We start from the raw sequence: 26,880 nt of genomic DNA, 5'->3' as shown, positions 1-26,880 counted from the left end.
GTTGCAGACACATCCCGCCACAACAAGGACGGTTTTGGATTTCAGGTAGGCATCTTAAAAATAAAAAAAATGGACACTTATTGCTCATGTTTACATTCCTTTTTATGTTTTACTTTTTATTGAATGAGCATCATTGACATTTCATATGAATTTCTTGTCAATGGCATTAACAGGTAAATTAACAGAGTAGGCCTAACATTTGTGCTTTTGTAAGATACATCATGTCATCTTCCATTTATATTCTTCAAACGCATAGCAAAATATAGAAATAGATTATAGCAATAACTAAACAGTACAAAATGGAACAAATAACATGTAATGTCAAAGAAATTAGAGGATACAAAAGTACTGTGGTATCTTCCCTGAGCTCTCAAAAATGTTACACTATATATGCTTTCATTGCATCCTCCTTTAAACTATTAGGTGTATATCTGTCTGTCTACAGAGCCTAAGATAACAAAGTGTGTTTTGAAAGGAGATCCAGCAAGGTTCTCAGACAGACAGTATCAAAAGCATATAAACTGGGATTATATCTCTGTGTTTTAACAGTTGGAGTTAATGTCTGTCATGACCTCTCCTCTCCTCTCCTATCCCATGTCTGTATGCCTTAGCAAGGCTGTTCTTGGTACTGCCCCTCTGTTGCTGTGAAGAAGTCCTCCAGAACGCTCCTCAGGTACTCAAAGGTTGGCCGGTTCTCTGGGCTCTCATTCCAGCACAGGTTCATAATGTTGTACAGACCTTCAGGGCAGTCCTCCGATCGGGACATCCGGTAGCCTCGCTCCAGGTTCTGGATCACCTCTGGGTTACTCATGCCTGACAGTGGGAGAAGACAAGAGATGGGGATGCAGTCTGGCTGATAATTTGGGAAAAGTGTTGTAATTTGGTGAACAAAATATGTGATTTTTGAGGATTACTGTATACAGGTGCTATTTGGAGAATGGTGTGGAGTATCCTCAGTCAAATACCTGGATATGGGATACGACCATACGTCACTATCTCTGTCAAGAGGATCCCAAAAGACCACACATCTGACTTGATGGAAAAGGTTCCGTAGTTTATAGCTTCAGGTGCTGTCCATTTAATGGGGAATTTGGCACCTGAAAAGTGAAGTAGGTTTAGTTTATGGTTATGTTCATTTCAATAGCACCCAATGCATTCTACATGAACACTTGGCGGGGCTATAGTACAGAGAGAGTTCCTGGCAAAGCAGAAAGCACTCAGAACATTAAAGCACATCCATTTTTATAGTGTAAACTAAGGAAAGTCATTCTACCCTCTCTGGCTGTGTACTCGTTGTCCTCGATGAGTCTTGCGAGTCCAAAGTCAGCAATCTTACAGATGAGCTCATCAGACACCAGGATGTTTGCCGCTCGGAGGTCCCGATGGATGTAGTTCTTCTCTTCAATGTAGGCCATTCCCTCAGCCACCTACAGGAGGCAGTACAACATAAGGAAGGATTTTTTCCCCTTCACCTTTATTTACCAGGTAGGCTAGATGAGAACAAGTTCTCATTTATAACTGCGACCTGGCCAAGATAAAGCAAAGCAGTGCGACCCAAACAACAACACAGAGTTATACATAGAATAACAAACATACAGTCAATAATACAATTAAAAAATATATATATTTACAGTGTGTGCAAATAAGGTAGGATAAGGGAGGTAAGGCAATGAATAGGCCGTAGTGGCTAAATAATTACAATATAGCAATTAAACACTGGAGTGATAAATGTGCAGAAGTTGAGTGTGCAAGTAGAGATACTGTGGTGCAAGGAGCAAAATATAAATGTTATTATTATAAATAAATAACAGTATGGGGATGAGGTAGTTGGATGGGCTATTTACAGATGGGCTATTTACAGATGGGCTATGTACAGGTGCAGTGATCTGTGAGCTGCTCTGACAACTGGTGCTTAAAGCTAGTGAGGAAGATATGAATCTCCAGCTTCAGTGATTTTTGCAGTTCGTTCCAGTCATTGGCAGCAGAGAACTGGAAGGAAATGCGGCCGAAGCAGGAATTGGCTTTGGGGGTGACCAGTGAAATATACCTGCTGGAGCGCCTGCTACAGGTGGGTGCTGCTATGGTGACCAGTGAGCTGAGATAAGGCGAGGCTTTACCTGGCAAAGACTTATGAATACACTGTGTGTGTGTGTGTGTGTGTGTGTGTGTGTGTGTGTGTGTGTGTGTGTGTGTGTGTGTGTGTGTGTGTGTGTGTGTGTGTGTGTGTGTGTGTGTGTGTATTAGAGACAGACAGGGCAGAGGAAGATTCCTGTGACAGGGAGGTTATATCTGACTTCCTCAGATCAAATCTCTGTTCCTCACCTTGGTGCTCCACCCAGTTTTCACAGGCAGGTTATAATTGTGACTGATCTAATCATATTTGTCTTTACCCTAAATTAATTTAATAAAGGCAAAACCGTAACATTTCCTGTGTGAGAAAAATGAGTATGATTATGAAACATATGATGGTAAGAGTGTGCAAGTTTTTCTGTGGTAGGAATGAGTGTGTTCTCACCGCCCCCTTCATGTACGTGTGTGTGTGTTTAGGCAGACATTGGTGCATATTTCAGACGTAATAATCTCACAGATAGGCGTCATGGGGCCCGAGGTCCTTGGGAGAAAACCGAGAGGAGCGTGTGTTGTATGAACTTGACCTCATCATCATGCCCAAAAATGTCTACATTTTCACTCACTAGCTCTAGGGTTCATGTTGTTTCACTGTCTGTCACGTCACACAAAAAAACACATCTTAGATGCCCCTCTGCCCTCACTTTCAGTTGATGTGAAGATATTCTGACTCTAAACAGGCAGCCCTGCTCTCAATAGCACGATACACTAGACAGAGTTTCCAGTTGGGCCAGAGTCATTTCTTACAGGACTCATTCCATGGCAGTTCCATGGCAGTTGTGTTCTTACTCACTACGTGCTCACAGCAACGTATGATGCTGAATGCCGTCAGTGTTCTAGCTATTGCTCAGGAACGTTGTCTTTTTCCATAATACCTTCCATAGAGTAGGCTCTTCCTCTGCAACAGGCGGCTTTGAGAGTACTCTGAGCTTGGCTATTTGACATCCCTGTAACCCAATTACACCTCCATGTGGCTCAATTTCCATTACTGTAAATGAGAGTACATAATTGAACCCTGAAGAAGGCACAGTGATGCCGAAACGTTGGTAAATACCCATGAAATTGCTGGGAGTTTATACATGGAGTGTGCGACTTTCTTTATTTTGATAGTTTATAGTTTATTCACTGTTAGTCAGCACCTCCACACAAACTATTATTCTGGGTGTGCGCCAGCTCGTGTTTTTTAATATAATTGAACCATAACATTACGTTAGTGTAGCCCAATTAAATTAGATGTTGGTGTAAGCAGATGTTCTCCCATCTTTGGCCCAATATTTGGCCGTCAAACTACTCCTAAGTAATTTGTCCTTATACGAGAGGCTCAAACAGCAATACAACTGCTTTCTTGATATTATGAAGTTCAAGGGGTGAGTAACACAGTGGTGGTGACACAGTTAGATTTGTGTCAATGTGTCTAGACTTATGGTGTTATTGTTAATAAACCTCACACAGGGGTCTCCATTGTTACAGTGAGATTAGTGTAAGCCTCATAATAGCAAGGGCTGTTTCCTGTCGACGAGGATCATACAGAGAGAATAGAAAATGAAAGAGCGAATGGAGGGGATAGTGAGACAGAGTTTGGGAGACAGTGTATAGAGAGCTATTGAGATTGAAGTAAAGAGCGGGGGACTTGCCTGAGACGCCATATCTATGAGGGTGTTGATGGGTATTCTGGATCCCTCGGGCGTCTTGAGAAAATCTACAAGAGCGCCTGTAATAAAGTATGATCAAGTTATTAAAATGACAGATATGGGTCTTTCTATAAGCTAGGGTACCAGTGAATATTTCCTACACTGGACAACTTGCTACAGCTGTTGATAAGTCATTGATAATAATCAGCAGATTTTTTTCTTCATGTCATTACATTAAGATATAAGGGATCATAGCTATAGTCAATAAAATTCACCAGTTGATTTAAAACCTATGTTTAACCCTTTATCATGGTGTCTTGAAGGATTTGTCCAAAATCCTTGCATTCATGGCAGTGTAAGTTGTCGTTATACATATATTAAGCATTAATCAGTTAAATTAGACATTGAACTTGAACCCTGTAAGAATCATGGATCTAGCTGTTGGACAGTTTGTTGTATAGAGATATCAGAAATGCAGTGTAACTACATAACATTTAGTGTCTCCTTATGGTATGGCTTGAAAACAGTTTTCATGGGCACACAAATCCAAAATAATGTAGGCATTGCAAAATCGAGTGCATCTAACCAAAAAAGCTACCTTAGCTTGATACTTAAAACCTAAATCGATACTGTCATTAATGTGGTTGTTCAGTAATTATGCATAATACTTGTTGAATGCCATTTGGTGTCCAATTGGTTAGTTATGCTGTGATATTTTCAAACTTTTTCTGATTGACAGTCAAGTGACGAACAGCTGTTGTGATAGGGTAAGTGATGCAACAACAGCCCAAGTACTGGAAAAAAAAGTGTTTGTGAGGAATGTCCAGAATATATATTGTGCCTGGTTCCACATTGAATCTAATATCCCGAGTGAATTGAGGTTAATCATCGGTTGTTGTCTGTTTCATTTACAGCAGGGTCTCGTTAGGTTTAACAGAGAAATCATCAAGGTAATGAGTTCATGTTTTCTTATGTTTTTGTACCTCGGATTGGACACCGAGTCTACTGTGCACACTTGTATAGGACAGACTATTGAGCAACACCCGACGCTATTCATATGAGTTATTCTGGATATAATGACAACAAATGACATCGTCTAGTGGGCTTATTCACAACATGATCTGTTAATGAATTAACATGACAAATACATGTTGTTTTCCATGTTACACCTGCAATTTTAAACAATACAAGTGGCTTGAATTAGCCTATTGAACATGAATTTGTACTGGAATAGGCCAACCCTTGAAAATGTCCTTACTTGGTGCTTGAAAAGTTATTGTAATTATTGTAGCCAATTTAGAAGTTCTCCTGCTCCCTTTATAATTACCTGTGATTACATTTTTGATCAGTTTTTGTGAGCGATGTGGCCACTTTCGTTTGTTTCCCGTCACTTCATTTAAAGGGTGTTGCACTTTGATTAAAACAGAACGATGCCACAGGACCTCAGCCAGCCAAGGCTAGCAGCAGGAAATGCCTTAAGAAAATAGGAATGACTGTTCCAGGAAAGAAAGGCAACAGGCTTCTGTGCTTCAGTCCAGAAGGACTCCTTTGATGTATGTGCGCCAAGGTCGCGGTATAAACCAAGGTTGCGGGGGATGTTAAGGGTGCCACGCCTGTAATTTTCCAATTGTATTGTCTTCAGTGATGAAAAAAAAGGACAAATTGAGAGGATGGGAACATCAAGCCTTCCTTTCTAGTGACAACAGAGGCAACAATTGTGTCTGTGAACACGTGAATCACAAACAAAGAGACAGCTTATAGAGGACTATACAAAGGCCCGACATTCACTAGCTCGGAGCACTTACATACTGAAGATGGTGATGCACGAGTAACAGTGTCTTCCAATGTGCTTTGTTATTGTCTATCGCAATGTAAGGCCTTCAAAAAGGCAACAACAAACTTTGAGGGCAATGTGAAAACATGCAGGTGATACACTAACAGTAGTCAGAGGTTAAGACCGAGGCTACTGGAGAGAACATATTGGTATCAAAATATGTTGTTATTCTATGAAGTTACGTGTTCAGTGTCAGTCTGTGTGCAGTGCAGTGCACCTGTAACCATGGTGACATTTTTGTTGGTCTGGGTTTGCTACCCTTTTACAGGCAGCCTCTCTCTTTGTTGTGTGAGGAGAGAAAGAGAGTAGTCACTGGACAGTGGCTGAAAGGCCTCGTCTGACTGGGGGATTATGGGGGTTGAAGGGGGTGGGGGGGGGGTCTGTGTACTGACACTGGAATGGAGCCACGCGCCCATGGGGGTTGACACAGGTCCCATCACTGAACAATGAGACGGTGAATCACCACTCTCCTATTTGACATCACTTTTTTTCCAGTCAGAACAGACTTCCCTTTGGTGTGTAGACATCAGAGGCCCCGGCTGGTCAGGGAAAACAGAGTTAAAGTTCACGTTTGTTGATTTGATTATTTTAGTTAAGGCAAGTGCCGCAGGTTCACCAAAATAGAAGAACATAACTGAATAGAATAGGATCAAGGTTACCTATTGTATAGGGAGTTAGTCTTACCCTGAAAGACGAGCATTGACCATTAGCCTAATAACAATGTAAACCTAGATAGTGACACCCACCGTTCTCCATGAACTCTGTGATGATGTAGATGGGCTCCTGGGTTACCACGGCGAAGAGGCGCACCAGGCGCGGGTGCTGCAGCTCCTTCATCAGGTTGGCCTCGGCCAGGAAAGCAGCCATGGACATGGTGCCCACCTTCAGGTTCTTAATGGCCACCTGTCTGTGGTTGTTATACAGACCTGCAGCATAGAGGAAGGCCATTGGTGATACAGTAAATAAATATACAGTATATGGTAATACTACTATCACACTACAGTGTTATTATTCAGTAGTGTAGTATACGATGTGTAGGCCTATGATAGAGTCACTTGAGGACATGCAAGTTCACTATCGGTCACTCTCAACTAGTTGAGTTATATAACCTATGCTGTAAGGGTGAGAATCAACTTGTTTTGTTATTGAAAGCATTCTTCTCTACATTTTATCTAAAACAAAAATGGTGATGAACTTTTTTCCAATCTGACAAGCGTGGATAAACATTTAATGTGAAACAACAACCACCCCAATGATGTGGGTGTATTCAGTTGCTGCTGTTCGGATGAGGAAAGGAAAAATAAATATGTTGCCAAGATCGCATGCAGGAGGAAGTTGTTAATACAAAGTTCCATGGCAGGCTATTTTGAGCTCTGATACAGGGGGTTGTTTTGAATGTAGCATTGTGTTCACATACGTGAAGATGGACGATAGGGAAATCTCCCCCTCCAATGGAAAAATTGTGTGGAGGGTTTAGATTACATTACCATATATTCTCACCATCAAAACATTGGAGTTTCTTGTCTAATGTTTGATTTTAGGGTCACAATGGGAGGCGATAGTAAATATTGTAATATAGACATACATGTATGAACTAATGTGAAGAGCTTCAGAGAGACTTAGCTACAGACTCTGGTTTTTGACTAGATCTTCAACCTAAAACGCTCACTGGCTCTTGCGTAATCCAACTGATACCTGACATCAATCCCAAGAGACTTTATACCAGCTCAAACAAGCCCTGCAGTCATGGCAGTATTTAGGAAATTACACACAATGCAGAACTAAAGCCTAAACTAAAGCTGCTCTGGCAGACAGAGAGAGACAGGCCCAAAGCCAGATTGAGCAACTGGTTGCTTTATATCTAGGGCATCTATGTAAACCAACACACACATTTGTATTCTGAAAATGTCCACTGTGGTTAGCCTAGTATATAGCCTGAACAGTGGTGGAAAAAGTTCCCAACTGTCATACTTGAGTAAAAGTAAAGATACCTTAAGAAAAGAGGACTCAAGTAAAAGTCACCCAGTAAAATACTACTTGAGTAAAAGTCTAAAAGTATTTGGTTTAAAATATACTTTCTTGTTTTTAAAATTTACGGAAAGCCAGCGGCACACTCCAATATTCAGACATAATTTACAAACGAAGCATGCGTGTTTAGTGAGTCTGCCAGATCAGAGGCAGTATGGATGACCAGGGATGTTCTGTTGATATGTGTGTGAATTTGACTATTCCTGTCCTGCTAAGCATTCAAAATGTAACGAGTACCCTTGGGTGTCAAGGAAAATGTATGGAGTAAAAAGTACAATATATCCTTTACTCACCCATCCAGACTTCCCCAAACTGCCCGGCCCCGAGCCTGCGCTCCATCTTGAGGGACTCTCGGGGGATCTCCCATTCGTCCTGCCACCAGGGTTTCTGGGGCACACGGGACTGGCAGGGCTTCATCAACCGGGTGCACAGGCCATCCGCCTCACCTGCAGACACATACAACACAGGCAGAGTCAAAGGTCAAACAATGCCACCTTATACGGTTCACATTTTAAAACAGATGAGTATGTGCACTATGGATGGTATAGTAATGGTTTTTGGTACCAAAGCTATATGTATTGTTTGGCTGATGTATTATTGTGTTCTGACTGGAGGCATCGTTCCAGGACTTCAGACAGGATGTGAGTAATAGCACGTACGTGAGTGATGCTGGACCAGCTCTTTCAGGGAGTTGAAGGATATCTTTGCGGTGATGTAGAAACCACCAGTATCCAAGTTGCGGATTCGGTAGTGCTTGACCGTGTCTCCCGTGTTCGGATCAAATTCCCTGACAGACAAGGAGAAGGAGCCTTTGGTGGTCTCACTCTCTCTGACCACGAAGGAGCCCTGTGTGTTCCCCGGAGCTAGCAGGAGCCTCATGGCATCATTTCTGGAGAGGTTCTTGAAAAACCATCTGAAACACAACAAACAGGCGTAGAACTTCAAACAAAACCACATCCCTTTCCCTTAACGGGTGTTGACTGTTGTGTATGGGGAGATGGTGTTGGGGTTGAGTAGACGCTGTTGGGTGATGTATGTTCTTCCTACGTGACTTAAAGTGAAATTAAATACAGTTATTTGAGTTTCTGAATTGACTTACGTCTCCATCTCCATGGAGTTCAGGGGGGCAACAAAGTTGTATGGGATGAAGCCCTTCTGGCCTGTGATGAGCGACTCTGCCATGAACCACTCCGGGTCATCCCTAGACAGCACACACAACAACAACACTTACATGTAGTATAGCTGTTCTAACTAACACACACTATCTCACTATATCATACTTTCCAAGCCTTGGCAATGTGTCATGCTCCGTCAAACAACTACGCACTTTTGCATAACTACACAACTATACCACATCCTCTAAAAAGTAAATGGCATCATCACACATCCTCCCCTATTCTTACTTATTGAGGATCTTCAGCTTGTCTCCCTTCTCAAAACCCAGGTCATCACTGTGGTTGGGTTCATAGCTGTATATGGCAACCACCAGGCTGTCTGCACAACACAAAACCCGCATGGGTTAGGAAAACATAAACAGTAATGATCAGATTTGACCCCCAAGAAGATGGCACATATTTACCCACATATTCATGTATAAGAACATACCTGGTAGAGGGGAAGAGGGAGGCGTGAGATGAGAGGGGTATGGGATCAGTTGATCTGTGTACTGATAAGAGCAAAGCAGGTTAAGGTTCAGTAAAATAACCTAGGTTTCCACTTGAGAATTCAAAGATTGTCATTCAGTGTACTAACAATATGGAAGTTCAAGTTTTTATTTGCATGAGAACAGTAAATAGAAAAGTCTGGGGGGTTTACACTTACAATTTAATTGACGGTAAAAACTATTCCATTTTAACCAGATTAAGATTACATTTCATTTAACAGGTTTTACGTAATGTTTACTTTGTGCCAACAAACTGGCCCACAACAAAATGGCATTCACATGTGCTCTTCTCCTGTATTTGTAATCTATACTGCCTTCAGAAAGTATTCACACCGTATGACTTTTTCCACATTTTGTTGTGTTACAAAGTGGGATTAAAATGTATTTAATTGTCATTTTGGGTCAATAATCTACACAAAATACTCTGTAATGTCGAAGTGGAAGAAAAATGTGAACATTTGTAAAGAATTCATAAAACATAAAACACTAACATATCTTGATTAGATAAGTATTCAACCCCCTGAGTCAATACATGCTAGAATCACCTTTGGCAGCGATTACAGCTGTAAGTCTTTCTGGGCAAGACCTTGCGATACCTGGATTGTGCAACATTTGCCCATTATTCTTTTCAAAATTCTTCATGCTCTGTCAGATTGGTTGTTCATCATTGCTAGGCAACCATTTTTAGGTTTGCCAAAGATTTTAAAGCAGATTTAAGTCAAAACTGTAACTCGGCCACTCAGGAACATTCACTGTCTTCTTGGTAAGCAACTCCAGTGTAGATTTGGCCTTGTGTTTTAGGTTATTTTCCTGCTGAAATGTGACTTAATCTCCCAGTGTCTGGAAGAAAGCGTACTGAACCAGGTTTTCCTCAAGGATTTTGCCTGTGCTTAGCTCCATCCTGTTAATTTTTATCCTGAAAAACTCCCCAGTACGTAACGATTACAAGCATACCCATAACGTGATGCAGCCACCACTATGCTTGAAAATATGGAGAGTGGTACTCAGTAACATGTTGTATTGGATTTGCCCCAAACATAACACTTTGTATTCGGGACAAAAAGTGAATTGTTTTGGCACATTTTTTTCAGTTACCAAAAAAAAACTAATTTAGTGAATGTTTACAGTCCCAATTAATTGCCCACACAAAAGCCAACTTCCCCCCAAATTATGTAAATTGTCAATTCCCAAGCACTGACATGCACAACACCCTTTCAGGTAGACCATGGTTGCATAGGTAATATTCATTGATACCTCAATTAAATGCATATTGGAGATGTTTTTGTGTGAGACCATGTAAAAATGTCACACCCTCTTCCTCGCATTCCACTCCAGTTACCCAGCCACGTCCAGACGCTATGCCGCCGTCGAAACACACTCACCAGTTTAGCTGACTTGGGGGGAATCGGGCAGTTGCAGTGGTCACACACTTCGTCTAGGTTCTCTATCCAGTCATCATCATAATCTGAACTATAGTTGCATCCCATTTTACCTGGAACATAGTCAAGAGTTTCTGTCAGTTTACATCACCACATAATAGAAGAGATTGATTGACAAAGTATAATAGCAATTACTCAAGTACAATTTTGTGTACTTGAGTAAAACAATATAGTTGCTTAGTGCCTCATACTTAGACTTGGTTCCCAAGAGACTTAGTGAACTAGATAGCTGTAGTTTATTATATTACCCTCTTAAAAGTAAAGAGCTGTTCAATTTCAGATCCCTTAAAATTTCAAATAAACAAACTTTTTGCCCAGAATGTATTTTATGTTAACATTCATTTAAACATCTAATATCCCTTAAGTCCCCAGCCCTTCACAAACAACTCAGGATGTCCTGATATGACTAAATCAGCCGAGTGAAACAATTAAGTAATAATCTTGGCCAGACCAAAAGGTGAAATGGATCAGGAGGTATTAAACATACATTCTTGTTTCTGTGTAGCTTCACATCAATACACAACAACCAGAGTGTAGCAGGATTTAAAAATATCCCCCATCGCAATTTCAAATACTACAACACATTGGCATGTACGCCTTCAGTAAACTGTATATAGGCCTTGTCCAATAGTAATGTGATGAGGAACTGCATGGGACTGAGAACTGATCCATATACTGTGTCGTTTGCTGGGATATGACAGACTTAAGATGGTGACAGATGCAATGAAGAGATTTGCCAATAATAGGTTAATAGGTTAAATAGATTTGCCAATAATACTGTATATACAAAAGTATGTCGACACCCCTTCAAATTAGTGGATTCGACTATTTCAGCCACACCTGTTGCTGACAGGTTTATAAAATCGAGCACACAACCATGCAATCTCCATAGAGAAACATAGTAGAATGGCCTTACTGAAGAGTTCAGTGTCTTTCAACGTGGCACCGTCATAGGATGCCACCTTTCCAACAAGTCAGTTTGTCAAATTTCTGCCCAGCTAGAGCTGCCCCAATCAACTGTAAGTGCTGTTTTTGTGAAGTGAAAACATCTAGGAGCAACAACGACTGAGCCGCGAAGTGGTAGGCCAAACAAGCTGACAGAACAGGATCGCTGAAGCGTATAGCGCGTAAAAATTGTCTGTCATCAGTGGAACACTCACTACCGAGTTGCAAACTGCCTCTGGAAGCAATGTCAGCACAATAACTGTTCGTCGGGAGCTTCATGAAAAGGCTTTCCATGGCCTGCACAGAACTCTGACCTTAACCCCATCGAACACCTTTGGGGTGAATTGGAACGCCAACTGCGAGCCAGACCTAATCGCCCAACATCAGTGCCCGACCTTACTAATTCTCTTGTGGTTGAATGGAAGCAAGTCCCTGCAGCAATGTTCCAACATCTAGTGGAAAGCCTTCCAGAAGAGTGGAGGCTGTTATAGCAGCAATGGGGGGACCATCTCCATATTAATGCTCATGAATTTGGAATGAGATGTTTGACGAGCAAATGTCCACATACTTTTTTAGTGTAATTTAATGACACCTTTTTTGTTGAGACGCCAAATTACTAAATGTTTCACAAGGTACATTTCGTGTTATAATTATTTGACTTAATTTCGGAATGAATCATAGTTCGGATTCTTTGATAGAAAATGTGATTATATGTAAAAATCGTACTAATCCGGTGTTAAACCATGTGTGGCATGCTCTCGGTGCGGATGGAGTGCTCTACCCCTCAGCAGTACAGTATGACAACGGGGTCAGTGGGCTAGTTGGAGTCACCGCCTGTCCCAAGGGCACAAATCCGTGAGAAAATCTGACGGGTCGGGAAATGCCTGACCCCGGTAGCGATAGTCTACCCCTACACTGGGATGCTCAGGGACGGAATGGTGGAGGACGAGAGGGATGGTTTTTGGGTAACATCTCTTCTGCTTCTGTCTGGCAGCCTCTTACAGAAATAAATTGAAACAAAGTCAAAATTTTCCATTTGAAAGGATTCCCCTTTTGGTATCGTATTTGAATCATATTCAGCTGCTGATGGGCTGCCCTCCTCTCAAGGCCAAAGGCCAGATTGGTTTGTGTGACTCACAGTGCGCTGCCTTTGGTTTGTTGGCTTTATTATCATTATGTTGTGCTGCATTTGTCGAGACATTGTTTTTGATTCTGTCTGTTTCACCTCCACTCTCTGCGATGCTGTGTGGTGTGATAATGGTCATACTGGAGGTTGGACAATGGTCACACAGAGGTGGAGACTGGACACGCTGCTCTTTAGGCTACCTAGTGGTATGACTAACCTGCATTGCTCTTCTCAGAGCTGTATTCATGAATTACATCGACAAGATGGCCTTCCATAAGTACATCAACTGATCTGTCAGACTGCTCTGAAAATATGTTGTTGCTTTCATGAAATTATCAAGTTTTACATATGCATATTAGATACTCTATAGCTGTAATGATTTGCTATAAAGATGGATACTAAATCACAAAGTCCTTCTTGGTCAACAGATCCCTCCCTGACAAACAAAAACCCTAAACAATTGTGTGTCAACTTGTAATAAAAGCATAATAACCGCAAGAATTGCATTCACCAAACCAGATGTTTAAATTACCAGTTTTTCCCTGTTGTTTTGTATGACCTTTTAAGCCAAGCCAAATGTTGTTTTTTCAGTACAGTTAACATCTTCTCAATATTGAATATAGCCTAAACATTTCTGATTCTGCTAATTTACTGTAGAAGACAAGTGATTACATTGTTGTACAATCATCCTGATAAATTACGCTTTCAATGGGAGAACACACCAATATAGATGAGTGCATTATATAGCACATCAGGTTGAAGACGTACCTCATGAAACCTCCCCAATGTGCTCTTCAACAGGGTGTCAGCGATTTCACTGGTCTACAGCCAGAGCAGCTTTATCCATGATTTAGATATCTAGTAATCCTATCAAAGACAGCAACTAAGAATATAACACTACTTTTGGAGAGAACATAAGAAACAATAGGATGTTGAGTGAGTTTTTCAGGCAGGGAGTCTTATATGTGAAGATCTCATCACTCCCTCATGCATTGCCATCCAAATGTACACTCGCACACCCACACACACAGACACAGACACAGACACAGATACACACACACACACATACACACACCTCAGTGGAGATATAGCAGCCCAAAGGGCTTCCTGTCGTTGAAAGGTTGAGGGTTGTTCTGCAGTGGCTCTGACAGGTGCTACCCATGCAGCTGTGTGTTACACAGGGAACATTGGGCTCCTCTGCAAATGGGTCAAGACAGTACCTCTCTCCTAGTGTGTGAATACTTGTGAATGCTCTATAATATTTATGACTGAAAATATGATGTATAATATATAAGTAATATCTATCTAGATGTAGTGTATATCAAAATATCAAATGACTTTATTCTTGCTATGTAACTACTGTAAAAAATAAAAAAAGAGAGAAAGAAAGAAAAGTGGCATGTATGTAAAATGTGTGTATAATTTACATGTAACAACAAAATAAAAAACTGTACAAAAAAAAGTTAATTTTTGTCCTCCGAAAAGGGGGGGGGGTGGATGGGTCCAATATATATATAATCATTTTAAAAAGTACATAATAAATATTTGTAAATGTTCCATCGGTCACAATTATTTATTTTTGTATTTTTTTTAACCTTTATTTAACTAGGCAAGTCAGTTAAGAACAAATTCTTATTTACAATGATGGCCTACCCCGGCCAACCCCTAACCCGGATGATGCTGGGCCAATTGTGTGCCACCCTATGGGACTCCCAATTACGGCTTGTTGTGATACAGCCTGGAATCAAACCAGGGTCTGTAGTGACTCCGCTAGTACTGAGATGCATTGCCTTAGACCGCGGCGCCATTCGGGAATTGGGTAAGATCTTGGTAAAGGAGAGTCTCAGGCAGTCGATAGACATTTTGATTCAGATCTTCTGTATATCGCAATGAGACCGTTATTATGGGAAATTTGTGTCATCACCATTTAGTTGTAATTGCCAAATGAGTCATTGGTCCCCAGTTCCTCTCTCTGGTCTCACTTCTGTGCCTCTGTGAGGGAACGTTGTCAACGCTGTGGACCACATCGCTCTTTGTGGCAGTGGCAGGCTGCAGCTTTAGACTCTAGAGCATGTACAGAAGTCAGCCCAAACATGTACAGGAAGTGCACTGAAATATGTGCAACTGTGACTGCCACAGGTGATTCTCACATATTAAACCACTCGATTGAAGACTTTTTCCATTAATAAGAAGCATGAGTGTGTCTCAGAAATTGTATTATGTATCCAGAAAACAATGTTTTATAGTTTTACTTTGTAGAAGGCACAGTGATGCCGAAACATTGGTGTTTTACCCAATACATTACTGGGAGTTTATATACAGTGCATTCGGAAAGTATTCAGACCCCTTGACTTTTTCAAAATGTTATTACGTTACAGCCTTATCCTAAAATTGATTAGGATAAACTACACGCAATACCCCAAAATGACAAAGCAAAAACTGTTTTTTAGACATTTTTGAAAATATATATAAAATAATTATAATGAAATATCATATTTACATAAATCAAATCAAGTTTATTTTATATAGCCCTTCGTACATCAGCTAATATCTCGAAGTGCTGTACAGACACCCAGCCTTAAACCCCAAACAGCAAGCAATGCAGGTGTAGAAGCACGGTGGCTAGGAAAAACTCCCTAGAAAGGCCAAAACCTAGGAAGAAACCTAGAGAGGAACCAGGCTATGAGGGGTGGCCAGTCCTCTTCCGGCTGTGCTGGGTGGAGATTATAACAGAACTATGCCAAGATGTTCAAAATGTTCATAAGTGACAAGCATGGTCAAATAATAATCATGAATCATTTTCAGTTGGCTTTTCATAGCCGATCATTAAGAGTTGAATAGCAGGTCCGGGACAGGTGGCGGTTCCATAACCGCATGAATACATAAGTATTCATACCCTTTGCTCAGTACTTTGTTGAAGCACCTTTGTCAGCGATTTCAGCCTCAAGTCTTCTTGGGTATGATGCTACAAGCTTGGCACACCTGTATTTGGGGAGTTTCTCCTATTCTTCTCTGCAGATCCTCTCAAGCTCTGTCAGGTTGGATGGGAAGCTTTGCTGCACAGCTATTGTAAGGTAAACCTTCGCCCCAGTCGGAGGTCCTGAGCGCTCTGGAGCAGGTTTTCATCAAGGATCTCTCTGTACTTTGCTCCGTTCATCTTTCTCTCGATCCTGACTACTCTCCCAGTCCCTGCCGCTGAAAAACTTCCCCACAGCATGATGCTGCCACCACCATGCTTCACTGTAGGGATGGGGTCACATTTCCACCAGACGTGACACTTGGGATTCAGTCCAAAGAGTTCAATCTTGGTTTCATCAGACCAGAGAATCTTTATTCACGTATTTAACGGTATTTAACGGTGTGAAATGTATTAGAATTATAAGACTATGTGAAATGTATTAGAATTATAAGACTATAATCCAATAATGTATGTGTGGGACAAGTTAAGAGGGAGAAATGTATGGTTGAGAAAACAGAGGCTGGTAGACTACACATAACCTGGTTATGGCTCTGAAAAAGCTGACAACAGGAAAGAGGGCCCCCAAGGCTGGTAGAAAAGTGATGTGTGTGTGTGTGTGTGTGTGTGTGTGTGTGTGTGTGTGTGTGTGTGTGTGTGTGTGTGTGTGTGTGTGTGTGTGTGTATGTATGTGGGGGTGTGGGTTATAAAATGACTGTGTTTGCATTTTTGACTTCAGAACATTCTCTGAATTAAGAACTAACCTATTGCAGACTGGTGGCTTTATCTAATTCTTCATTAACCAGGGTCTTACAAACTTTTGGGAATTGGTCAAAGCTATAGTGATAGTTGAGTTCAACCATTGGGATAAAAATACTCGTGACAGGCCACTTCTCATGCTCTTAAAATGTTGGCGGCCAGAGAAGACACGTTTCCGAGGTGAGCAGGACGATTAGGAAATGGCGTTACGTCGGGATGCTTCCGGGCTGCAAGCAAAGTCGGGAGAAGAGCAATATTTTTATTTATTTTTAAATAAAAATATGTATTTTTTGAATATTCGAAACATACAATATACTTGCAGTGAAGCCGCTCAACAACCACATCACATCAGTCATCCAACAGATTCCCATTCAGAGCGACACACAGAAGCATCCAGGGTCAATGCCCTGCTCAAGGGCATGTTGACCGATCTACCCCGAGGCCAAAAAACGTGAACCCGAACCCTCCAAGATCCCCCCACAGTTCCCCAATAGCTGTCCCTCAACCATTCGAAACCCCTCCCACAGTCCCCCCAGGTAGAAAAATAAAAAATGCAATTAATTCCATTCCCCACCCCCAAGAACCCCCCAATGCACCAACAACCAAGAGAATGAACTAAAGAGAAAAAAGGAAAAGACAAGAAAACAGCAAACAACAATGCAAAAATAATAAAAATAAATAATAGATTTAGAACAAAGGACATCAAGGACAACTAAAATCATAACAGCAATGCCAACTGTATATGTTTGTGTCCATGTCTGGCACTATTACATGTATGTGTGTGTGTTTTTGTATGTGTTTATTTGAATGAGAGTGTGCGTATATACATGTGTACAAACACCTGCACGGCATCAGCCCCAGGCAAACCGGCAATAGTTGTAAAAACACTGCCACTTAGTGTCATTCAATTTTATTTTTTATTTATTTTTTGTAACTTTTATCTTTGACTGTCATTCTATCTCTCACACAGCAACTCCACTCCCACTTGTCTCCAATTCCACATCCCAACCCTCAGCTTCCCTCAGCCCATCCCATCTATCTGCTGGACACCCACTTCGGGTTTCTACGCAACACATATCTTTCAACTATGCTGTGATGTTTAACGTACAATTTCAATCTATCTAATCGAATAGAATCCACAGATTGCGAGTTGAAGATAAATACTTTTACTAAGAGTATTAGTATATTAGTAATTGACTGAACCAGTCTCTCCAGATCTCCTAACAGTACTATTTCTAGGGTCAATTTTAGTTCAATGCTATGCATTTTCAGCCATTCCTGAACCTGAGACCAGAAACAGGCTACCTGAGGGCAATACCAAAATAAATGGTCTATTGATTCTGTATCCTCACAACAAAATCTGCAGATCTTCGATGATTTTATGCTCCAAATATTCCAAATTTTGTTGGTGGCAAGAATTCTATATAATAATTTTAGCTGATAAGCATGAAGTCTTGAATCTTGCGTTGTTTTATATATCAACTCATACACCCTGTACCATGGAATCGGTACATCAAAAATCTCTTCCCAACTATTTTTGCAATCTGTATGGCACAGTTGTCAACATAATGGTCCTGAAATGAAACTGGTATACTTTCCTATTTATGCTATTTTTATTTCTCCGCCAGTTTTGATCTTTTATATTGGGCAGACAGACCAGTTCCCTACCTCCTCCCGCTGCCACCTACCTCCTCCATTTTTGGGGTAATGCTGTAATCAATTGGTTGTACTCTTGGAGTGAGCAGACCTTCCCGTACAATTCTGATAACTCCGTGAATGGCAAAAAGGCCATTTTAAAACTTAAGCTTTTCTTAGTAATCTACTTGAGAACAATTTAGGGTTCAAATAAAACTTTTGAATGAGTGAAGCTTTTACAGAGAGGTTTAGTGCTTTCATATTTAATCATGTCAACCCACCCAATTCAAATTCATTATATAGATAGGCACGTTTTATTTTGCCTGGTTTAGCGTCCCAGATAAAGCGAAATATTTTTTGCTTATATGATTTGAAAAAACGAATCATCAGGAGTAGGCAGCGCCATAAGTGAGTAAACTGAGATATGACTAAGGAGTTAATTAGGGCAATTTTCCCATAAATAGACAGGTATTTACCTCTCCATGGTTGCAGGATCTTGCAGTTTTCTATTGAAATTCATTGTGGAGAGCTTATATCTTTTGTGATATGAATACCAAGTATGTCTACTTCACCGTCAGCCCATTTTATAGGTAAACTGCAGGGTAATGTAAAAGTTGTATTTTTTAAGGATCCAATAGGTAATATTGTACACTTATCATAATTAGGTTTTAGTCCAAAGAGTACAGAAAAGTTATCTAGATCTTCAATGAGACATTGCAGGGATCTAGTTTACGGACTTAATATAAAACTTGAGTCATCGGCATACATGGACACCTTTGTTTTTAAGCCTTGGATTTCTAATCCTCCAATGTTGTTATTGGATCTGATTTTAATAGCTAGCATTTCGATGGCCATAACGAATAGATATGGTGACAGCGGACACCCTTGTTTACCTCCTCTTGACAATTCAAAACTCTCTGAGAAGTAGCCGTTATTTACTATTTTACACCTGGGGTTGCTAAACATTATTTTTACCCATTTTATAAGAGAATTACCGAAATTTAAAAAATCCAGGCATTTATAAATAAAATCCAGTCTTACTTTATCAAATGCCTTTTCAAAATCGGCTATAAATATTCCTGGCTTCTTATATGTTTCATGATGTTCTATTATTTCTAGTAGTTGTCATATATTATCTCCAATGTATCGTCCATGTAAAAAACCTGTCTGGTCAGGATGAACAATACTTGGTAAAACCCTTTTAATTCTGAGTGCTATGCATTTTGCTCGTATTTTTGCACCACAACATTGAAGTGTAAGGGGCCTCCAGTTTTTTAGATAGACTGGGTGTTTATATTTGCCATCTGGCAAAATTAAAACAATCTAACAAGCTTTTAGTATATCAAAAAATACTTGATATACCTCTACCGGTATGCTATCAAGCCCTGGAGTTTTCCAGACTGAAAGGAGCCTCAATAGCCTCAAAAGGTTCTTCCTCTGTAATTTGGCCTTCGCACTGATCTTTCTGTACATTTGTTAATTTTCCATTTTTGATATTATTTGAAAATAATTCCTTACCATCATCTTCATTCAGTGGGAAAGGATGAGACGGAAAAGAGAACATCTGCCTAAAATAATTAGCTTCCTCTTTTAAAATATCATTCAGAGAATCATAGATGACTCCGTCTTCAGTAACGAGTTTCTGCAAATTATTTTTGTTAGCGTTCCTGTATTGGAGATTCAGGAAGAATGTTGGGCATTTTTCTCCATATTCCATCCAGTTTGCTTTATTTTTGTAATAGATTACATTACAAGTTCCTCAAGTTCTTTTTGTTTTTCCTCTAACTTATTTTGTATCTCTGTAGTATCGTTTTTATTGCTATCTACCTGTACTATTAGTTCATTGATTTCCCTTGTTAGTCTTGTCTCTTTATCCATAAACTGCTTTTTTATTATTGATGAATATTGAATTGAATGACCCCTGAAGGTACATTTATCCCAAACAATAAGGGGATTTGCTGAACCTTTATTATACTGGAAAAATTCAGTTATAAATTATTTTGTCTTAGTTAAAAATAAGTTGTCCTCCAGTAAACTTTGATTACATTTCCAATATCCCTGTCCATGTGGAAAATCAATAAGAGTTATGTGAATGCCAATTAGATGATGATCTGATCGCATTCTGTCTCCTATTAAAACCTTTTAAACCTTTGATGCAAGAGAGAAATAGACAAGAAAGTAGTCAAGGCGACTAGCTTGATTAAGTCTCCTCCATGTATATCTCACTAGGTCAGGGTTTTTTAGTCTCCAAATATCCACTATTTCTAATGTGTCCATAATATCTGTGATTTCCTTAAGGGCACGGTAATGATAGTTTGTAGAGTGATTACCTTTACGGTCCATTGAGGTACTTAACACTGTGTTATAGTCTCCTACCATAATGATTAGATCATTTGTTGTCTGTAAGTTCAACAAATTGTTGTAAATGTTTTCGAAGAAGTGTGGATCATCCTGATTTGGACCATATAGATTAATGAGCCAAATCTCTTTTTCGTCCACTTTCATATTTAAAAGGATCCACCTTCCTTGCGAATCATTCCTGACTATTTGCACATTCAGATCGAAATATTTGTTAATTAATATCATCACACCATTTGAGTTCCTTTGTTCATGACAGAAAATTCTTTCACCACTCCATTCCTTTTTCCACGCAACTTCATCTAAGGATGTAGAGTGAGTTTCCTGTAAACAGTAAATGTTATATTCCTTTTCTAGTAAGCCATGTAAAGACTGATCTTCTTTTTTTATAATCTGCTAAACCGTTACAATTATAACTGGCTATACTTATTTCACCCCTTACCATAACTAGATACTATTCTCAGTCTAAATTTACCATAATTAGTGTTTGTAAAGTTACTGCCATCAGAGATATTATGAAGGTCAAAACTAGAGCTTTCAAATGTCTGATATTTAGAATTCAAAAAATAGGTTCTAGCAATATTTGTTTTATTCCCTTGACTGTTTGCCTGTGAGTCAATGCCACAAATGTTAGAAAATTGAGACAAGATATTATGTGTGTAGCAAATCTGAGTAGGTTGATGTGTATGATATTGGATGTGATATAGTGAGAGCGTGTACGATGTCTGTATAAGAGTAAGACTATAATGTGTGATGTCCAAATAAATAATAACTCTTCCAATTTGCATGGTTGAGTTTCTATGTGTGTAACATGTAGTGCGTATAGCCTTAATATTCATAATGATAATTGTAATCCATATCGTATCACCATCATAGTTGCATCATAATTACCTTTAACATAATTGAAAAACACATCCCAGCATTTCCATAGCAATTGACGTTTCACATGATCATGAAAGAGACATTGCATTACTCTAGAGACGGCTTCACTACAGTACAAATGTATTCCATACAATATGTTATTATTCCCAATGCCCCTATTCTGATATCTTCCCCTTGCTTGTTGTAAATGTATATAAACTTGTAGACAAATACATAAAAAAGACAGACAAACAATAAACACATTAAATTATAAAACAGTTCTTGACAATAGAGAGAGAGGGAGAGAAGAGAAGAGAAAAGAGAGAAAGAGGGAGTGAGAGAAGAGAGCGAGATCAGGTGTGTGTGTGTATGTATAAGTCCATACAGTATGTGTAAGCAAGCATGTAATTGAGTACGTGTGTGTTCATATCCATTTCATAATGTTCAGATATTTTTACAGTTTCCATACCTTCTTTTTTTTGTAACCTGAAGTCCCTGTAGAATTTAGTACAGCCATGGTGTTATGGAGCTGTCTCGGAATAGCTATCCATCTATAAAGAGTTTGTCCACAATGAAGAGGAATATTGGGACAAGGACACAGAAAGGTCGATTTCTGAGAAGGAATGGAGGGTAAAAAAGAGGAAGAAGAGGTCTAACAGAATGAGGATTTGAATATCAGGAAGAGGGCAATAGAAATGGAGATGTGGTATCGAAGAAGATTGGTGTCAAGTGCAAAACAGAGTAAACCGAGCACCCGACCTAGTTTTGTAGGGGAAATGGAAGTGAATGAGGGCGAGTTAAGTGAGGTGGAAGGTGTGGTGAAGAGTTCGGAACCTGAGCCTGGCAGTAATGGACATGATAAAGAAGAATCTGGTCCAGTACATTTTACATTTAAGTCATTTAGCAGACGCTCTTATCCAGAGCGACTTACAAATTGGTGCATTCACCTTATGATATCCAGTGGAACAACCACTTTACAATAGTGCATCTAACTCTTTTAAGGGGGGGGGGGTTAGAAGGATTACTTTATCCTATCCTAGGTATTCCTTAAAGAGGTGGGGTTTCAGGTGTCTCCGGAAGGTGGTGATTGACTCCGCTGACCTGGCGTCGTGAGGGAGTTTGTTCCACCATTGGGGTGCCAGAGCAGTGAACAGTTTTGACTGGGCTGAGCGGGAACTGTACTTCCTCAGAGGTAGGGAGGCGAGCAGGCCAGAGGTGGATGAACGCAGTGCCCTTGTTTAGGTGTAGGGCCTGATCAGAGCCTGAAGGTACGGAGGTGCCGTTCCCCTCACAGCTCCGTAGGCAAGCACCATGGTCTTGTAGCGGATGCGAGCTTCAACTGGAAGCCAGTGGAGAGAGCGGAGGAGCGGGGTGACGTGAGAGAACTTGGGAAAGTTGAACACCAGACGGGCTGCGGCGTTCTGGATGAGTTGTAGGGGTTTAATGTACAGTAGTAGTGATATTTTTGGAGAAAGTGGATCCTTGCCTTTTGGTGGATCCATTTGTGGTTTCATGGTGGGTGGGAAAGGAGTTGTGTGCAGTTGAATCAGTGAAGGTAACCTGTAGTGGACTTGTGATATTTGTTTGTGTTTCCTCTGACCAGAGGGAGCAGGCGCTCTGTGTCACAGAACTTGGGTCAAGATCTGTTATCTGCTTTGCTCTTAGGAACAGGGCACCATTGAAAGGAGTGATTTCTGGGGTATAGTTAAGTGTGGAGGTGGAGTAATTGAAGTTGAAGATTCCTGGAGTTTGTGATGCCGGCTGTTTGGTGTGACGCAGACCCAGTGGTGAGTGTGGTGAAACAGAGGAGTCACTGTCAGCCCTTTTTGAGTTTTGAATCAGTCTTACCCGACAAAGTCATGTTAGGATATATCAGTTATCCTGTTTGAGCTTTTGTGCCGAATCCACTGCGCTGTTTCAGGTGCAACGTTTATGGTCATGTCGCAGCAGTTTGTAGGAGGGAGATTCCAAGATGTGGGAAGGGTGCAGCAGGGCATGGGATAGAGGATTGTGTAATTTCGGTGGATAAAGTTGTGTGTGTCATCTGTAGGGGTGCCCATGTTGCTGGGGATCAGAAGTGTCCGGTGCGAAAGAGGCAGGTTGAGGTGGCTAGAGTCAGAGTTGTGAAGAAAGTGCCGTATGCTGTGGCAGTGAAGAAAGTAGAGGAAGATGGGTCAAGGGTGAGGGATCCTGAGAGGATCCCTGTGAGTAGTAGATCTGTGCCAGCACAGAGGGAGAGGCCAATGAGTGATATATGCTTCAGTAAGTTTGGCTTCTTAGCGGTCATAGCAATGGTTATCCACTATACCACATAAATGGAATGTAAATCACAGAAAATAGATGTGGTGGCATCTGCAGAGAAGTATTTGGGTATACAAGATTTGACTTCAGAGAAGCTACAGGGTGTGTTGAGTGGTGGTGTCCCGTCCTCCCAGGCCGTTGGCATGGTGCAGGAGTAGATAGGATCAAAGTAGTGGAATGGGCTAGTGGGTTTTTAATGAGTGTAGGGTTAGTTGGAAGGGTGTTTTCTTTCCCCCCCATTTTGTATCACAAAGTATAATGGATTTATATTATAGTCCAGTTGGGGGAGGTAATGCAACATATTGGATGACAACCTCCGTTAAACTCCAAAGAAGAAGAAGAAGAAGCAAAATGATCTTCACCAGGCTTCCCGTTTTCAGGAAGCCTGGTCTGCAACAAGGCTAATTCAGTGTAAACGTCTAATCAGATAAGTAATGTTGGTGTCACAAACATAATCCAATACCTGCAGATTTTTTAAATAATAATTAAAATACCTAAGATTTTAAGGAATTTCTTTTGAAGTGCATTTTAAATGAACTGATTAACCCTTCCTCAGAACTCTGAGGGAACCTCTTTAGGAGAAGCACATGCCACACATTTCTGTCTTTATGTCTCAACTATCCCCATATAAATAAAATTCTGCAGGCACAGAACAGAATCTATTGTAAGGCCCTGTCACGTTCCTGACCTATTGTTCCTTTTTCTGTTATTTATTTAGTTGGTCAGGGCGTGAGTTGGGGTGGGTTGTCTTTGTGTGTTTTTGTTTAGTCTAGGGGTGTTGTATGTGTATGGGGTAGAGAAGAGTGAGGTTGTCTAGTTATGTCTATGGCTGCCTAGATTGGGTCTCAATCAGAGACAGCTGTCATTCATTGTCTCTGATTGGGAGCCATATTTAAGGCAGCCATAGGCAGTAGGCTTTTGTGGGTAGTTGTCTATGTTGAACGTTTGTTGCTTGTCTGTGCACTTACGTTATTTAGCTTCACGGTCGTTTGTTGTTTTGTTAGTTTGTATATAGTGTTCGTTTTGTGTTTTCTCTCTCTTCTCAATAAAAGAAGATGTATTTTGCACACGCTGCGCCTTGGTCCAATCTCTCTAAAGAAGACGATCGTGACAGAACTACCCACCAACCATGGATCAAGCAGCGTGAGCGGAACCAACAACAGCGGCAAAGTAACCAGGACTCGTGGACATGGGAGGATGTATTGGACGGCAAGGGTTGCTACACATGGGAGGAGATCCGAGCTGGAAGAGATCGCCTCCCATGGGAACAGCTGGAGGCGATTAGGAGAGCAGAGGCAACCGGAGAGAGGAACCGGAGTTATGAGGGTACACGACTAGCAAGGAAGCCTGTGAGTAAACCCCAAAAATGTATTGGGGGGGGCTTAGAGGGAGAGTGGCGAAGTCAGGTAGGAAACCTGCGCCCACTCCCTGTACTTACCGTGGAGAGCGAGAGTACGGGCAGACACCGTGTTACGCAGTAGAGCGCATGGTGTCTCCTGTACGTGTGCACAGCCCGGTGCGGTACATACCAGCTCCTCGTATCGGCCGGGCCAGATTGAGCATTGAGCCAAGTGCCATGAAGCCGGCTCTACACATCTGGCCACCAGTGCGTCTCCTCGGGCCGGCTTACATGGCACCAGCCTTACGCATGGTGTCCCCGGTTCGCCTACATAGCCCGGTGCGGGTTATTCCACCTCCCCGCACTGGTCGGGCGACGGGGAGCATACAACCAGGTAAGGTTGGGCAGGCTCAGTGCTCAAGGGAGCCAGTACGCCTGCACGGTCCGGTATTTCCGGCGCCACCTCCCCGCTCCAGACCAGTACCTACACCACGCACCAGGCTTCCAGTGCGTCTCCAGAGCCCTGTTCCTCCTCCACGCACTAGCCCTGTGGTGCGTGTCTCCAGTCCAGTACCACCAGTGCCTCCAGTCCCGGCACCACGCACTAAGCCTCCTGTGCGTCTCCAGAGTCCTGTACGCACTGTTTCTTCTCCCCGTACTCGCCCTGATGTGTGTGCCCTCAGCCCGGTAACACCAGTGCCGGTACCACGCACCAGGCCTATAGTACGCCTTGAGAGTCCAGTGTGCCCTGTTGTTGTTCCCCGCACTAGCCTGAAGGTGCGTGTCCTTAGCCCGGTACCTCCAGTTCCGGTACCACGCACCAGGCCTACAGTGCGTCTCAGCCGGCCAGAGTCTTCCGTCTGCCCAGCGGCGCCTGAACTGCCCGTCTGCCCAACGGCGCCTGAACTGTCTGTCTGCCCAACGCCGTCTGAACTGTCCGTCTGCCAAGCGCCGCATGAACTGCCCGTCTGTATTGAGCCTTCAAAGCCGCCCGTCGGTACTGAGCCTTCAAAGCCGCCCGTCTGCCATGAGCCTGCAAAGCCGCCCGTCTGCCATGAGCCTACAGAGCCGTCCGCCAGACAGGAGCCGCTAGAGCCTTCCGCCAGACAGGAGCCGCTAGAGCCTTCCGCCAGACAGGAGCCGCTAGAGCCTTCCGCCAGACAGGAGCAGCCAAAGCCTTCCGCCAGACAGGATCAGCCAGAGCCTTCCGCCAGACAGGATCAGCCAGAGCCTTCCGCCAGACAGGATCAGCCAGAGCCTTCCGCCAGACAGGATCAGCCAGAGCCTTCCGAGAGCCATGACCAGCCAGAGCCGTCAGCGAGCCATGACCAGCCAGAGCCGTCAGCGAGCCATGACCAGCCAGAGCCGTCAGCGAGCCATGACCAGCCAGAGCCGTCAGCGAGCCATGACCAGCCAGAGCCGTCAGCGAGCCATGACCAGCCAGAGCCGTCAGCGAGCCATGACCAGCCAGAGCCGTCAGCGAGCCATGACCAGCCAGAGCCGTCAGCGAGCCATGACCAGCCAGAGCCGTCATCCAGCCATGACCAGCCAGAGCCGTCATCCAGCCAGGATCCGCCAGAGCCGTCATCCAGCCAGGATCCGCCAGCCAGCCAGGATCCGCCAGCCAGCCAGGATCCGCCAGCCAGTCCGGATCCGCCCCTTATCCTGGTGCTGCCCCTTATCCTGGTGCTGCCCCTTAGTCTGGTGCTGCCCCTTAGTCTGGTGCTGCCCCTTAGTCCGGTGCTGCCCCTTAGTCCGGTGCTGCCCCTTAGTCCGGTGCTGCCCCTTAGTCCGGTGCTGCCCCTTAGTCCGGTGCTGCCCCGGTGCTGCCCCTTAGTCCGGTGCTGCCCCTTAGTCCGGTGCTGTCCCTTAGTCCGG

The 26,880-nt window shown here is 42.2% G+C and overlaps 1 protein-coding gene across 3 annotated transcripts; it reads right to left on the bottom strand.

Moving 5' to 3' along the window:
* Positions 1-77: 77 nt before the first annotated feature.
* On the bottom strand, positions 78-21,984 carry lck (LCK proto-oncogene, Src family tyrosine kinase). 3 transcript variants are annotated; one of them, XM_071366295.1, is made up of 13 exons: positions 21,832-21,984; positions 13,562-13,660; positions 10,666-10,775; positions 9,226-9,286; positions 9,024-9,114; positions 8,720-8,821; positions 8,280-8,533; positions 7,914-8,066; positions 6,339-6,518; positions 3,762-3,838; positions 1,274-1,427; positions 966-1,097; positions 78-813 (listed from the first exon to the last, which is right to left on the bottom strand). In XM_071366295.1, the coding sequence occupies exons 3-13, from the start codon at positions 10,768-10,770 to the stop codon at positions 608-610; spliced, it is 1,515 nt and encodes a 504-aa protein (XP_071222396.1). In that variant the 5' UTR covers positions 10,771-10,775; positions 13,562-13,660; positions 21,832-21,984; the 3' UTR covers positions 78-607. The 3 variants fall into 3 exon arrangements, with proteins under 3 accessions (XP_071222396.1, XP_071222397.1, XP_071222395.1); XM_071366296.1 differs by lacking the exon at positions 13,562-13,660 and having other exon boundaries at positions 21,832-21,967; XM_071366294.1 differs by lacking the exon at positions 21,832-21,984 and having other exon boundaries at positions 13,562-13,826.
* Between the last annotated feature and the right edge of the window lie 4,896 nt (positions 21,985-26,880).

This window comes from Salvelinus alpinus, chromosome 25, assembly GCF_045679555.1.
Source record: "Salvelinus alpinus chromosome 25, SLU_Salpinus.1, whole genome shotgun sequence".
Taxonomy (NCBI): domain Eukaryota; kingdom Metazoa; phylum Chordata; class Actinopteri; order Salmoniformes; family Salmonidae; genus Salvelinus; species Salvelinus alpinus.
Note: the sequence above shows the minus strand (reverse complement) of the source record. Positions and strands in the feature narration are given on the sequence as shown.